This window comes from Halictus rubicundus, chromosome 6 (assembly GCF_050948215.1).
Source record: "Halictus rubicundus isolate RS-2024b chromosome 6, iyHalRubi1_principal, whole genome shotgun sequence".
NCBI classification, from domain to species: domain Eukaryota; kingdom Metazoa; phylum Arthropoda; class Insecta; order Hymenoptera; family Halictidae; genus Halictus; species Halictus rubicundus.
The window spans coordinates 3,759,220-3,774,216 of NC_135154.1; the positions used below are offsets into that span (position 1 = coordinate 3,759,220).

Consider the following 14,997-nt stretch of genomic DNA (forward strand, 5'->3'; position numbering starts at 1 on the left):
AAAATGGTGTCGCTCGAGCTTTCCCTCACCACGACGGGTCACGGATGACCCCGGCAAAGCATACGGAGGGTTAATGACTAATTCGACTCATCCTCCCGTCGTGCCAATTCAATCCACTGATCGGCGGTTGACAACTTCACGAGTCGATTGAATCGTTCGCCGATTTTGTCGATGATTAATCTGTTTAATCGTAAACGATCGATCGACCAAACTAAAAGGTTAAACCAATTAGTGCCCAACTCTTGTGTGTATGTTCTCTAAATCAGAATCTCTTCATCATTCCCTGTTTCTTCGTAGTTCTTTCTTTCGAATCGCTTCCGGCTGACGTGTATTTCCCTCATTATATATATATATGTACGTCTGTGTGTTCGTTTAGGTGCGTGTAATTGTTCGTGTACGTGTGTTCGTGTGAATGTGCCTCGCTGGTGCAGTACGGGTAATTCGTTTTCACGGAAAATGGCAGTTATAGTATGTCGTTCGAGCTGCTGGTTGCACATGCACCTTCCCCAGGACCATCGGATTCCTACTATCGAATGTCGCGACCGGTTTGTTGCGGGCAGCCGGTTTCGTCGCCTGTGTTACGTCTGCTTTTGATTCGTCTCGTTTGATTACGATTATATACAATGTACAAATCCGACTGATGTAGCGAGGACTGTTTAACCGATATCGGACACGATATCCATGGATCGCATCGGCCCAAGACGGTCCTCGCTAATTAGCCGTGGACACGGTTCTCTGTCTGAATGTGCCCAAACGAATTCTCGGGCCTCCAGCTTCCAAAAAATTACTCATCGAATAACGTTAAAACAAAGACTCGATTATTTACGGAGTCGTGCTTGGGTCCGACCTTATCGACGAACTCGCTTTCATTTCTTGTGCGCAAGCACGACTCCAGCACGGAGGAACTTTTGCGAAACAACTGAATCTCTTCTTTGATTTCTCGTCGTTTGATTCTGTTCTCGCTCGCCACGCTGTAGAAACATTCAAACCTCGAACTGCCTTGAATCGTTCGATACTCGAACCGGCCAAACTTCTTTTTCTTGCCGTTCGAATATTTTTCTTACGTATGTTCTTCACTGTGTGAATAACTTCTATTAACACTTTACCGACCGGTAGCCACGGCAACCGTGTCGAGTGATCGGTAAGTGTGTATACAACCGCTACCAGCCGGTAACTTTGATCAGAAAAGCATACTTTTTCAATTAATCGGTTAAAAGAAAAACTATTTTATTTCGAAACTATTCGGATATGTTTGCAGTCAACATAATAATAACAGAGACAATTCGTATTTGTTTGATAAAACCGAATGGAAATTACGATGAAATTCGAAATGGAACTCTACGGCGATCAGCGTGGTCTGTCAAGCTTGTGAAGCGATCGATCCGTTTCACTCGGTCTCGATATGATCGCTTCATATCGAGATTCCACTTACTCAAACTTACAATTTCGAAATATTAGGTCCGATTCGAAGTCGAACGATCGGTCCGCGTTCGAATGTTATTTACAACCCTCGAGAAGCACCGGAAGCGTCGAGAAAACGGCTAGTCGCGAAGATTCGACTATCGGCAAACGCGCTGTTCAGGGTTGCGGATCGAGGATCGCCGGTTGCTCGCGGAGAGAGAGAGAGAGAGGACGCAACTCTCTCGGCGAACTCCACCGGAACGGAGGTTGCTATGGTTTCGGTGCGGTGTCTTTTATATTACGTATTCCGGCTTGTCGTCGCCGATACGGCCGGTCCAGACCCGAGGTGACGCCGGTGTCCATGGCACCGCGATGTCGAGCATCATGTTGCTCGGCCGACGCTGGAACGGCGAGAACTTGATCCTCTTCGGGCTCTTCGGCGGCGATTCCGCGAAGGTGACGCTCCTTCGCGGTCTTCTGGGTGGCGGTGGCGGCGGCGGCAATGCTGCCATCGCAGGCGGTGGCGGTGGTGTGGGCAGGGAGATGGCAGGCGAGTCGCCTGGCGAATCCAGGTAATTTACACCTGGGTATGCGTATTGCTGTGTACCTGGTCGCCCTCGGTATTGCCAATCGCGTTTGCCGGAGCGTAGTACTAGAAATTCAACGGTGGTTGCGGTTAGCCGCCGGGACTCTGCTTGATCTGATCAGTGACCAGCGATGCCACGGGTAACGACAAAATTGTCGCTTAGGGACCGGCAGTTACGGATTTCGTAAAGTATACAGTGATGCTTCTGTATATGTGTGTCAAAGATGTGCACGATATTTGTGAAAAATTTATCCCCACCACCGTAATGGTGTATACCACAGAGATCATAAGTTGGCGAGCATCTACAAACTGCATCGGGACGACGGGGAATACCTAATCCCCTTCAGGGAGTCTCGTCAACTAGATTGTTTAAAATTATTGCAGTTTATATTATCATCCACTCGACTGTTCAGAACAATACGTTTATACGGTTTTTAGGTGCTCGGTAATTTACGATCTCTGCTTCAGGAGTCCAGAATCTCGACCATCGATCAAAATTCTTTTGTTTGAAATTCTTTCTCTTATGGAACTTTGATCAACATACTTGTGATATTTTTAGGATTGAAACGAGTCCAAACATTACATAATTCGGAGCATATTTTCTCGTTTAATCCACAATTTAGTAGAAGTTCGATTATCCGAACCAACAATAAAGACTAAACACTTCAATCTAATGCGATTCATTTATAAGTGAGTAAAAATTTCATCTTTCATTATATTTAGGTAATCGTTCTGTTATCCAAACATTTATGTTCAGCGGATAATCGAGATTCTACTGTACATATTGTGGATTAAACAAGTAACAATGATCCAAACCGTATCGTGTTCGCTGCTATTTCTATCGGAGAAGTATTAAAAGTATGTTAATAAAAGTGTCATAAGCGAATAAGATACGTATTTCTGTCTCCAAGTTTTCACATATATCGAGACATTACTCTACTCTGTCCAACAAATCGTGTCAATAATCAAATGCACATGGTTATGAGACATATGCTCGAATAAGACAAAGTTGGAGCCACATTTTTCAAATAGTTATTAAAGTACGGTGGCATTTAGTTTACCTGTCCTAACTCATTTTGTTGGACGGATTATAGAGAAATATAGTATATGATTAAATACTAAAATCATTGTCGCCATGTCTTTCGTACGACATACAGTGTTTACTCGATATATGTCCAAAACACGGGTCTAGCCAAGGACATATATCGGCCAGGAGATACTATTCTTTGATCCACGCCGAACGTAGAAAAGGACAGCGAAGCCCTAGACGCCTCGGTTCCCATCAGTGGGGATAGTTCTGGGACTTTTATCGGCTAAGAACTTAAGACATATATAGAGTAAAAACTGTATATGGCATATCCTTCCTGTACTGCCGGACCCTATTTCGAATTGTTACTGGCATCTCTGTTGATGACTCGGTTTGTGGTAAATAGGACCTAGTCAATGTGCGATTAGTTATGTTGTGAGTGACGGTTCGATGGATATTTATGCAAAGTTGTAGTGCTGATGATTTAGGGTCAACCTAATGGACTTTCTTAAGTGAATTGGATTCAAAAAGTAATTGCTACCATCATGGTCCAGTCTTTGAAAGAAGACACTTGAAGTACACTGATAGTTCAGAATAATAACTGTTATGAAGTAAGTTTGTTGGAACAGATACTCAGTCAGCCAAGCCTACTCCGAGCAAATTTTGCTAGCAATGGGCGGTCGTTTTGATGCCAAGACCATGCTCGGAGCAGAATTTGGTCCCTGTTTGGTATGAATTTGCCGACCAAAACTGGTCGACAAGTTGCAAGCCTATGCCGAAGCAGATGGGTCGTAATTTAAGCGCGAAGTTTCCTGACGAATTTCCGTGCCAAATCGAGAGCAAATCGCGGGCAGACTCTGCCCTTGTGTAGAGGGCAGGTCGGTCGCACTAAGAGCGGACCTAATCTTGTCCTAAGAGAAAATGTCCTAAGGAAAACGTAATTTTATTTACACTTCTAAATTATATAATTTTAAGTTTCATGTATTTTATAAAATTTAGTTCCGTTTTGCCTCCTACAGCAAGGTTTATTTGGATTTTGCCCAATATTTACTCCTAGAGCAAGGTTAGGTCCACTCTTAGTGCGACCAACCTGCCCTCTACACGAGGGCAGAGTCTGCCCACGGATTGCTTTTAATTTGTCATGGAATTTCGTCTGCAATCTTTGCACTCAAAATTGAGCCTAATACCGAAACAGATGGGTTGCAATTTGTAGACAAATTTTGTGACAAATTCATAGAAAATCAAGGACAGACTGTTTACTATATAGTTACTATGACCAGCAGTGTAGATTAGATCCCTTCCTTCGGAAAACAGGCTATAGTAGAGCAAAGATGAGTAAGTAGACATTTACTTTTGCTAGTATCTAATTTCTTGTTAGACGAGAATGTTTGCGATACATTTTCTTGTATGAAATGAACACATCTATCCTTAGGAAAATCTTTTAAAGAGTCGTAGAAGATTGTTGTTGTCACTTTACAGTTTTTTTTTTTTTTTTTGGTATTAGAATCGTATTCACTATACATTTTCAGTAATTCAATTATTCGAATAATATACTCTAAATTTTTCGAAATTACTGTTTAGAAAAATTTGCTCCTATTGTTAACGCTGAAAAGTACGCAGATTTCATATTAATTTCGAAAAAATATTGTTTTCGTATAGGTTACTTTCGTTAGCTATTAATAATAATAACATATTATGTTTTAAATACTGATGTATTGACAAAAAGCTTTGTTTTCGAATTTTTCTCATGAAGGAATTTCAATTTTTCTTAGCAGTTACCCGCGCGTTAAAATCTCTGCATGAACATCCGTTAATTAATTGTTAAATTTTCGATGTGATAGTCGTTGCTATGTGTTTCGAAGAGAATGTGTAACAATGAAAAGAATTAATAACATAGTCGAACATATTATAAAAGAAGAGAATAAGAAGTAATCGTGCCTCTATGTGCCTTTCGAGTAGTTTTAATTAATTAAGTATGATTCATTTAATTTCCAGTCGATAAATGGTGACCGAACGATTAGAAATTCTAATTGTGGCCGTAAACTTAATGACAGAGGTGCATAAAATACTTGATATCGGTTTCCGAAGACAGAAGAGACGAATGAGAAGGCGATGTAGTCTTTCGTTGAAGAAGAGCACAGTGAAAATAATTTTGTTTTGCATTCTGTAATGTACAAGCACACTATTTTTAAAAGCAAACCATTCCACAAACCATACTTCTGTTACATGGACCGCTAAAATGTCTCAAGCCATGCTCGTTTTTCTAGCCAAGGCTCGTTGCTCTAAAAAGCTTGTTACTCTGAGTAATTAAATATTTTTATGTGAAAGAAGGACCAAAGAGCAGGAGGGATACGTGGGCGATGATCAGTATACTTTAAAAATAAATTAATTCATGAAAAGGGAGGAATAGTTTTCAACTACTATAGCATCTTATCTTTTATTTATCTTCAAATCGAATCATCAATCTGTGGAAATGTGGAAGAACAATGAACTATGACTGTGAAAAAATCGTAAAGCGAAATGCTTTTTCTGATTGAATCATACAATGTTAACAGCGAATGGTAAACAATATTAACATCTATGGTTGACTCATACTTTGGGCGACATTGTTGTCACAATTTGCCATAATGTTGATCTATTACTTACTGTAAGTATATGTGAATTATATTCACTCCAAATGCTACGAAATATATTAGTATCACATAATAATATTAAAGATTGCAAAAACACTGAAATAATTTGGAACATCTCTTAATAAACATTAAATTAACAAATTTTAAATATTCGTTGTCTATTTGTAAAATTAATTATGAATGTGATACAACGTTTATTGTTTTTCATTTCCATTATAAATAGTCAACTGCGTAATTTAGCAAAAATTTTACTGGCGAAATTGTACAATTTGTTTTTAAACAAAGGTAGCGTGGGAAACTTTATATCTCTTATAATTTATCTTTTATTTATTTTTAATCAGATCAATATTTTAGAACTGTTTATAGAAAAGAAAGTAAGATTATGCACCACTGAATCAACGATAAAATATGAACTACAATTTACACGTTATAGGAGATAAATAAAGGAAAAAAACCATCAATCATTTTTTATTTATTTAAAATTATTTAGAATTACTTCTTAACATTGCTTTTAGTTGCAAATGTAATCTGATATAACATAACTGCAAATTTAACACGGTGTAGTAATACCGTACGTAAAACATTTTTTACTTTTACACTTTTGCAGATTCGCTAATTAATATAACCCTATGGTACGCGAATTCTTGTACAATCTGTAAAAACAATCTTTATTTAGATATGCAATACAAACTCATCTTGATTCGGACAAATATAACACAATTCCTTCGAAAGTGAACACATTAAATTTTCAATATTACTTTGATGAGTACGAGTCAACATTAACAAATAGTTAACTGATGCTCGATATTGTGTAAACCGTCTGTTTAATACAGACAGTTCAAAATGAATCAAGTTTAAGTCGCATGGCACTTAGCGCATATCCGACCAGCATTTCTTTCTTTGTACATTTTTGTTTGTTCATTCTTACATATTTTAATAAATTACAAGTTCGTCTTTCATTTACGTTGATGGATTCTTTTAACTCATTTCAATTTATACAATCTAGTCATTTAATTTTCTGTAAGATGGAAATGACTAATATCACTAATATTCGTTATTTGGTCTTTGATGATTAACGATGAAATGACAGAAGCGAATTCTCTACATATGTCGCCGAGCCATGTCCAATAAATGTCGCGGAATTATCCCTACTACCGCGGGATATACCCCCTGAGGGGCTAAGAAGCTCGAGAAACCTCGGTCGCCGAGGAGTGTAACATAATACGGGTCGGGTATATCGGTGTGAGATTAGGAAACCACTACTAATCCAATAACAAAACTTCTTTATTTGTCATTATATTTTTATGGGTCTTTCATCAACATACTCGAGGTACTTTTTTAACGAAAATGATACCAAATATGATATAATTCTGGCATGAGCTCAAAACTTAAACATTTTTAATATGAATTATTTTTTCACGAAACTTTCACCAATATATTTGTGGAATTTTTCTGATTAAAATGATACCAAACATGATACAATTCGGATCATATTTACACTAATTTTCCGTTAATATAATTGCAATGGAAAGTAACTTTCATCATTCATCACATTTACACAAGTAAATATCATCAGAATTATATCATACATTTTCATTAGAAAAATTCCAGGAATATGTTGGTTAACGTCCCATAAAAAAATAATGACAAATAAAGAAGTTTTGTTATTGGATTAGTAGTGGTTTCCTGGCCTCACACCCATATACCCGACCCGTCTTATGTTTACACTCCTCGCTGCCCTTCTAACATATATCGAGAGAAATCACTGTAATTGGATAGTCATGTGGTCGGATATGTATTAACCAATCGTAGGCCTCCTAGAAGGCCCTTTTCGTACAGAAATGTCTGAAATGCCATTGTCAGAAACAAGTCAACCAGTTGACGTCCTTCCGCATCGTAGAAACCTAGGAAGAAGTTCTGGTGCATGTGCGTGTGTGTATGTGTGTCTATGTATGTATGATGTGAAGGAACGCTACTTTAAGCCATGTACACAAGAAGCGAGGGAATAAAGAACCATACCGAACGAATAAATACAGAAAGTGGGAATTAAAATTAAGGACGAGAGTACTCACATATGGTCCCGGGAAAGGCGCATGCATCCTCCGTCTAACTCTGCAGTCCGTACCACTAGAGACAAAAATAAAAGTAGAAAAAAATCGCGCGAACGAGCAAATACGTCTCCTGCATCCATCGAGTACAAAGAGATAGATAGATGTTAGAAAGAGAGAGAAAGATATAGAGGGAGAGAAAGAAAGAGAGAAGGATATAGAAGAGGTAGTAGATAGACGGAGATAGAAAATAGCGCAACACATCCAGCCAGCCGCACATCGCACGCATTTATGTATATATGTATATCTATCGTAAAGAAACATATAGAGTGTCAGCAATCTAGGGCCTTTTGCACAATAAAAGTATTTAGTGGAATTCGTTGATTTTAGAAATTTGCATTTTATTACAGACATTTACGTTGTAAGTCACTAACGAGTCAGTTACGAGTTCGTATTTCGTTGTGAAGCAGGCTCCTGTTAGCGCAAATCGAAAACGAGTGAATTCCGCATGGGAAAATAAGTCATAATAAACATCATCATATTAATTATTGTTTTCAAGTTGACATTTCTCTAAAATCACCCATTTCGGGATTGCACCAACCCGTTCGTTGACACTCTGCACACAGAGGGAGTCACCAAACATTTGAAATTAAAATATCCTCATTGTTTTTTAAAAAATACGAGAAAATGTTTAGGGTGAGAAGTGTTTGCATCAGAGAGACAATTTCTGAGAGCAGAGCTGCTCAACATGTCTATTAGCAGCAAGGCTCGTGCGAAAACGGGTTCGGGACGGGTCGGGAATTCTCGGGAGGGAACTACCGGACTCCCGAAAGTATCATACACTTAGGGTTCCCGAAAGTATCCGGATACCTATGTCTCTTTCAGGTTCCAAAAAGTATTCTGCTGCCTGCGTCTCTTCGGGATCCCAAAGCTATCCGACTACATACGAACGTATCGAGATTCCGAGAGAGAGCGAGAGGGGGTGTCGAGAAACAGAGTCGCCGATAGTCAGTTACAGTGAATTCTCGATACGTCAGCAACACGGATCTTGATGTCGTTTATCCTCCAGAAGTTACTTGATCCGCACCGAACGTAGAAAAGGACAGCGATGCTTGCTTGCCGAGGCTTCGGTCGCCGAGGAGTGTAAACATATTCGTCCTATATTTTATATGTCAAAGTCAAAGCGACAAAGACCGCGACTCTCCGCGTCCTTTTCTTTCCCATATGCTGTCATTCTTTGCGCCCAAAACTTTCATCGTTCATCACACATGTAAATATCATCGGAATTATATCATATCTGGTAAGTATTATTTTCATTAGAAAAATACCACGACTATGTTAGTGAAAGTCCCATAAGCAGTGGTATTATGTTACATACGGCGACCCAGCTTCTTGGACCTTCACGGGGTATACCCCGCGGGAGTAGGGATAATTCCGCGACATTTATCCAGGCCTCGGCGACATATATCGAGAATTCACTGCATAGAGAAATCATTTCGGCGTCTCTATTTCTCGATACCCCCGCTCCTCTTTCTCTCTCTCTCTCTCTCTCTCTCTCTCTCTCTCTCTCTCTTCGGATCTCAATACGTCCGTATGTAGTCGGATAGCTGCGTGATTCCGAAGAGACATAGGCAGCCGAATACTTTTGGGAACCCGAAAGAAACATAGGCAGTCGGATACTTTTGGGAACCCGAAACGTATCATACGATTGCGAGTTCTCGCACAAGCATGATTAGCAGGCAAAGTGGCGCTCGCCGATGCCCGTGGGCACAGCTACGGGCGAAGCTACAGGTAACTGACTTAGCGGAGTGTCGGGTAGGCCGTAGCACAGAACCGTAGCTGGCCCGTGGCTGTGACAATGCGTGTGACAAATACATGCAGCCTTGCCCGCAGAGGGCGTGGCTTCGTGCCCGCCGTTCGGCCAGACGCTGAACAGCTCTGGCTTAGTTAGACAAATAGATTTTTTTCTCAAGGTCATATTTTCCGGAAATTGAAGGTCATTGACGTTTTTCTTCAATCCCAGAGCAGTTGCACGTTTAACGATGGTTATCCTTCGATACTAAAGAGCTTGAAACTAAAATATTTTCGTTCTTCCAATAAACTTTTTATTTAAACAATAAGAATCTCGCGAAATAGCAGGATTTGGTTGTTGGCATTAAAAAGCATACGCATATTAGTCATTTCTTTGCGAAACTGAAATGAATGATGTGATAACCAACAAAAAGAGGTGCGCAGGAAATGCAGTGTTTATTTACTTCGTATCATTAAATGTATAAAAGTAGATTCATAAAGAATGCGTACAAAGTTGTGGCTGTTAGTATAAAAATATTTTTTTAAACAGCTTCATAAAAAAATTGCTTATCCGAACGTCATACGTAGTTAAATTCGTTTTTTTTTTATTGACAATAACTTTATTCTACTAAAAATACGTTATCCTATTAAAAAAAGGCATTGCACTCAAAGTTTTGTATTTTTCCCTTAACATCTATAATAATTAGAACTACGTTGTTCTTAATCATTTTTGTGGTTGAGACAGAAAATTTATATTCGTTGGATGTGTATATTTGCATTAACACATAACTATTGATAACAGAATTTTATTTAATTATTTATTATTGCTTTAAACCAAGTGGTTTATTTAGCAAGTACAATAATTTTACATGTAGCTTATATTACATAATTGTTACATTGTTTCTAAATTCTTACGGAATATTGTTTTAGATAATTATAAATTATTTTCAGAGAAAAAAAAATTAAATAAAATTTTAATTAAATTCAATATTTGAATTAAATGAATTTCAATTTAATCGAAATGAAAAACACTAACAAAATCCTCATCGCGATTTCGATTCGCCATTATATGGGAAGGAGTTATAATAAAAGATTAGTATGTAATATTTGGTGTGATGCTTTTAGTTTCAAGCTGATTGGTTTTAAAGGATCATTCTCACGATAGCACTAGGGTTGAAGACAACGAGGATAGTTTAGGTATAAATGTTAGATGACTCACTCCATATATGTTTGTATACTCTCTGTATTCGTATCTATGCACACACGATCTATGGACAACGATCGATGATCGTTCCTCGATTGATCGTGCCGTCGAGAACCCCATCCTAGCACGAAATTCTCGATCGTCTTCCATTTACAATGTATGTCTGCTTACACTCTGCTAACTGCATGCTATACGTACTCTATTGTATGCTTCTATGTATACGTATACGTATTGTATATACATCTATATTTGTATGTATAGGCTCTGTATTACACGGTATGTATAATGCACCCTTGGTCTCCGTTTACGGTTCTATGTTACACGATACATCGAGATCGTTGGCTACGGAAGAGCGAACGGTAAAAATGTATGGGGGAGGGCCGTTTATGCGTTTTCTGCCTCGCAAGAACAGACCTCGCCCAGCTCGTGAATGCATGTTTCAACGCTTTTATCGGTTCAGTGAAACGGAATACTTGATTCAACCGTCGCGTCGCTTATCCGTCGCTCATCCGTCGCCAACCTGATCCTACGAACTCGCACTCTAGACGCGGCGTTCGCGTGCGTTTTCAACAAGTCTCAACGAAGCTCTAAGGATCCGCGTCACTTACCCGGCCATTGTCGAAATCTCGACCACCACCGATCGTCAGTCGGGCTTTCGCCTTCATCGCATCTGACAAAGGTATCTGTAAGACCGAACGTTTATTGCTGCAGCAGAAAGTCAATTACGGCTGTTCGATTTTTAACACTTCACTTACCGGTCATTTTCTAATAGTCTTTTTCAAGCCAAAGATCAAACTTTGAAAATTTCTCAATAAAATGTTCAGAAATGACAGCAATTTTATTGGCGATTTAGCAGATTTTTTGAATTTATATTTATATTAATTTAAAAATATAAAATGAAATAATCTATATAAATTAATACATTAAATTTATATTTTTTTACGTAAGAACTTTTTCTCAAATTATTATGTAAAAGAACATTATCCAGCTTCTTTCACATTCAGCTTGGTTATTGAAAAAGCCGATTAACCTCTTGCGCTGGTAATTGTTTCTTGCGCATACACCTGATCAAATCATGTACAGTAGAAACAACATTTTTTGAAGAAAAGAAAGAAGGAATAGTAAAATTGACAACTCTGAGAAAACAAATTTTTGACGTCTCTGGGACGAAACCTTCCGACGTGTGTGGCACGTCATTCCAGCGCAAGGTGTTAACAATCTTGTGGTAGGTATAGCGTTAAGTACACGGAAACACGAGTAATAGTTCACGTATATTCAAATATACATGCACTATTTCACGTATTTCAAATGGCAATATGCATATTTTGTCAGGTATGACAAATATATTTAATGTAAATAATACTCTGAGTAGCTGTGACAAATAAATGTTTGTCTTTATGAAACTGTTGAAATTACATCGTAAGAATATGAATGTTTCATATTTGTAGCAAAGCTTATTTCACAAAAATGCATTTCCTTTATCGTCAATTATTATCCACATAAAATGTGTTCACTTGCAAACAAAAGTTCTCATTCTAAAATATTTTTGTGTTACTTCAGTTAATAGTCATAATTAGACTGCGGTTTCAAGGGATTTTTTATGCAGAATAAAAATTGTATGCATTCATTGCAAGATGCGGGAGCTACATAGACATTTTGTTTTTGCTTAATAATTTTAACGACTTGGAAAAAATACAACAGTATTTTTAAATTCTTCAAATGTTTTTGCCGTTCTGCATTTGATCTATTAACTTTTGTCTTAAATGCATCGAATCGTAAAGTCTTGATCTAAGCCCAATCCTCGGGTCCGTGCTGTGACATAGATCGTGTAGGTCTACTATTTTCTTGTGACCCCCACAGTGGAGGGGATAGGCGAACTGACTAAGATCGTGTAGTTTCGTTCGGCTTAGATTAAAACTTTACCGTATACTAGAGAAGCATTGACATTGAAATCCATTTGTTTTTCATAATCTACCGTGGCAATTTTGAATAAAGTGTTGTTTATAAATGGAACGTGCTAATTGATTACTTCATACCTTCGCTCTGGTAGCTTCTGTGTGAGATTTGTAACAGAACTCGAGTAAAGCGACAGCCAACGCTAAGAGAAGGCCTCCAATAAGAATGTAGAATATTCCGGCCACATTGCTCAAGGACAATTCGTTTCTGGACGCATCCTGTTTGTCGCCGTGCCTGCATTCGGTTCTGTCGTACCACCATCGGTTCACTAACTTCGTTAATTCGCCGTTTTCCTTCAGCGACAACACTGCTAGGTTTATTGGGTCTCTGTAAAATTGCAAACGCCAATGAATGCCTGCGAACTTCTTGAATCCTGCACAGTAACGTAAAAATCCAGAAATACGTCAATAATGCGAGCCATACATTAAACAAAAGAAACAATAATTAAAAATAATTTACAAATTTAAATCAATTTTAAAACTTTTCATGCTACTGTGACACCAATGATTAATTAACAATACAATGTTTTCGGTATCGCTTTGGTTTGTATTTACGAATTTATTTCTTTTTAACAACTTTATGTGTTAGAAACAGGAAAGAATACCACATTGATGAAAAATTATTTTCGACATCGCTATGTATTGGAATAACCATTTTCTAATATCATCTTATAACAAAAATTAATATATTCAGTAGTACCATTGAATTTAGGAATTCGGTATAATATTGTATTGTCGTAATCATCTATAAAAATTGTAGAATAGATAGAATATTTTGAATTCTTATTATTATCATTTCAGTATGATTTACACAGAGAATAGTACAATGTGTTGTGATTTCAATGAATATACAATAAGGTATAAAATTTTATAAACAACATTCGTTATTTGTTTACAGAAACCATGCAAAAAGGATGAATTCACATAGGTAAACATATGGATATTAATCCGATATTATTAAATGTTACGCGAATCACTACGTAAGTAGAACGAGTCAACGATACGACTGTCTTTTAAATGGTAATGATACGGAACTGGACACCAGTTTTGCTATTGTAATTGTGTGTAATGGCGTGTATTAACACGTTAGCTGCCACGACGGTGACATATAGAAGACACGAAAATCTTTGATCAGAACAACGAAATTTAAAATTTATTTTTATAGAAATGTATTCAACCGAACCGAATTTTATTAGGATTTTTAAAATGCAAAAAGGTGTTCTGGCAGCATTCAATGTGATAAATTTTAACTTTCTACTCTCGGTTTTATTAATTAAATTATTTCGGTTCTGTGGTCATTTTTCGGGATCATATACGGCACTCGCATTAACAATAGCATTTTAAATTAAGAGTAGAGTTACCAATATTAGTAACATTAGTATTTTAGAATTTATGATCTGTTTATATGAAATCCAGATGCGTAGTACAACTGGTTATTTGAATTACAGTAACAAATCAAACAGGAACACTATAAAGCTACATACAGGGTGGTCCATAAGTCATACCACAAACATTGGGGATAATGAAAGATGCACAAACAATAAATGTATAAATATATGTTGTAATATATGTATAAATACAATTCTGACACAAACCCTGTAACGCATTTTTCATGGGAACAACAAAGCCACCTACTTAATTACATCACTCTTGATTTTCGACTTGGTTTGAGCCATAGGCCTTGATCCCATTTGTACGTATAATAAATTATGAGCGTGTATAAATCTGCTCTTACCTTAGGGGAGATCCCAATGGCGTAGCCACGCCGAAACCCTTGGCATCGAGATTCCTGCCCACTTTCATCGTGTCACAGGGTTCTCTTTCGTTTATGTACTCATTCTTGGGGCTCTCTATCAGAAGAGCATATTTCCCTTTACTGGTCCTCACTCTTCGTATACCTTCGTCGTATGTTTTGACGAACACGTGTTTCCGAGAGTTCATAAATTCCCACATTTTACTGTAAAGGTTGATTTGCGATTTCTGTAATACGAAGTATGAACATTGTATTTACAATTTTCATTTTACAGAAAATTGTTTAACACCGAACCTACCACCGAATCGGTCCAACGATCCATTTTAGATTTCTTAATTTACAATTGTGCCATTTTTTATGTAAAAATGGTAATGATTACACTGCGGATTTTATGCATTTTTGAGAAAAATTAGGAGAAATTCGAAACAGTAGAAAGATTAGAAGAATTAGGGAATATCAATATGTAATTTTCTACTCGACAAAATTATTAAGGAAAGAAGAAAATTATAATTTAGTCCTAATTGCTTGCAATTGATGGAGACAATTTTTATTTTGTAGAAAGATCCGCAGTCCAGTAATGAGCCATTAATTAAAAATTA

At 37.5% G+C, this 14,997-nt stretch overlaps 1 protein-coding gene across 1 annotated transcript in view; it reads right to left on the minus strand.

Annotated features, from left to right (window-relative positions):
• Positions 1-1,915: 1,915 nt before the first annotated feature.
• Glurib (Glutamate receptor IB) overlaps positions 1,916-14,997 on the minus strand; it is a 537,924-nt gene continuing 524,842 nt past the window's right edge. The window contains exons 16-20 of the mRNA XM_076789508.1: positions 14,381-14,625; positions 12,727-12,973; positions 11,299-11,373; positions 7,720-7,774; positions 1,916-2,053 (exon numbers count right to left, since the gene is read on the minus strand). Of these exons, the coding sequence (XP_076645623.1) occupies positions 7,754-7,774; positions 11,299-11,373; positions 12,727-12,973; positions 14,381-14,625 (588 nt within the window). The 3' untranslated portion in view covers positions 1,916-2,053; positions 7,720-7,753. The remainder of the gene's footprint in view (positions 2,054-7,719; positions 7,775-11,298; positions 11,374-12,726; positions 12,974-14,380; positions 14,626-14,997) is intronic.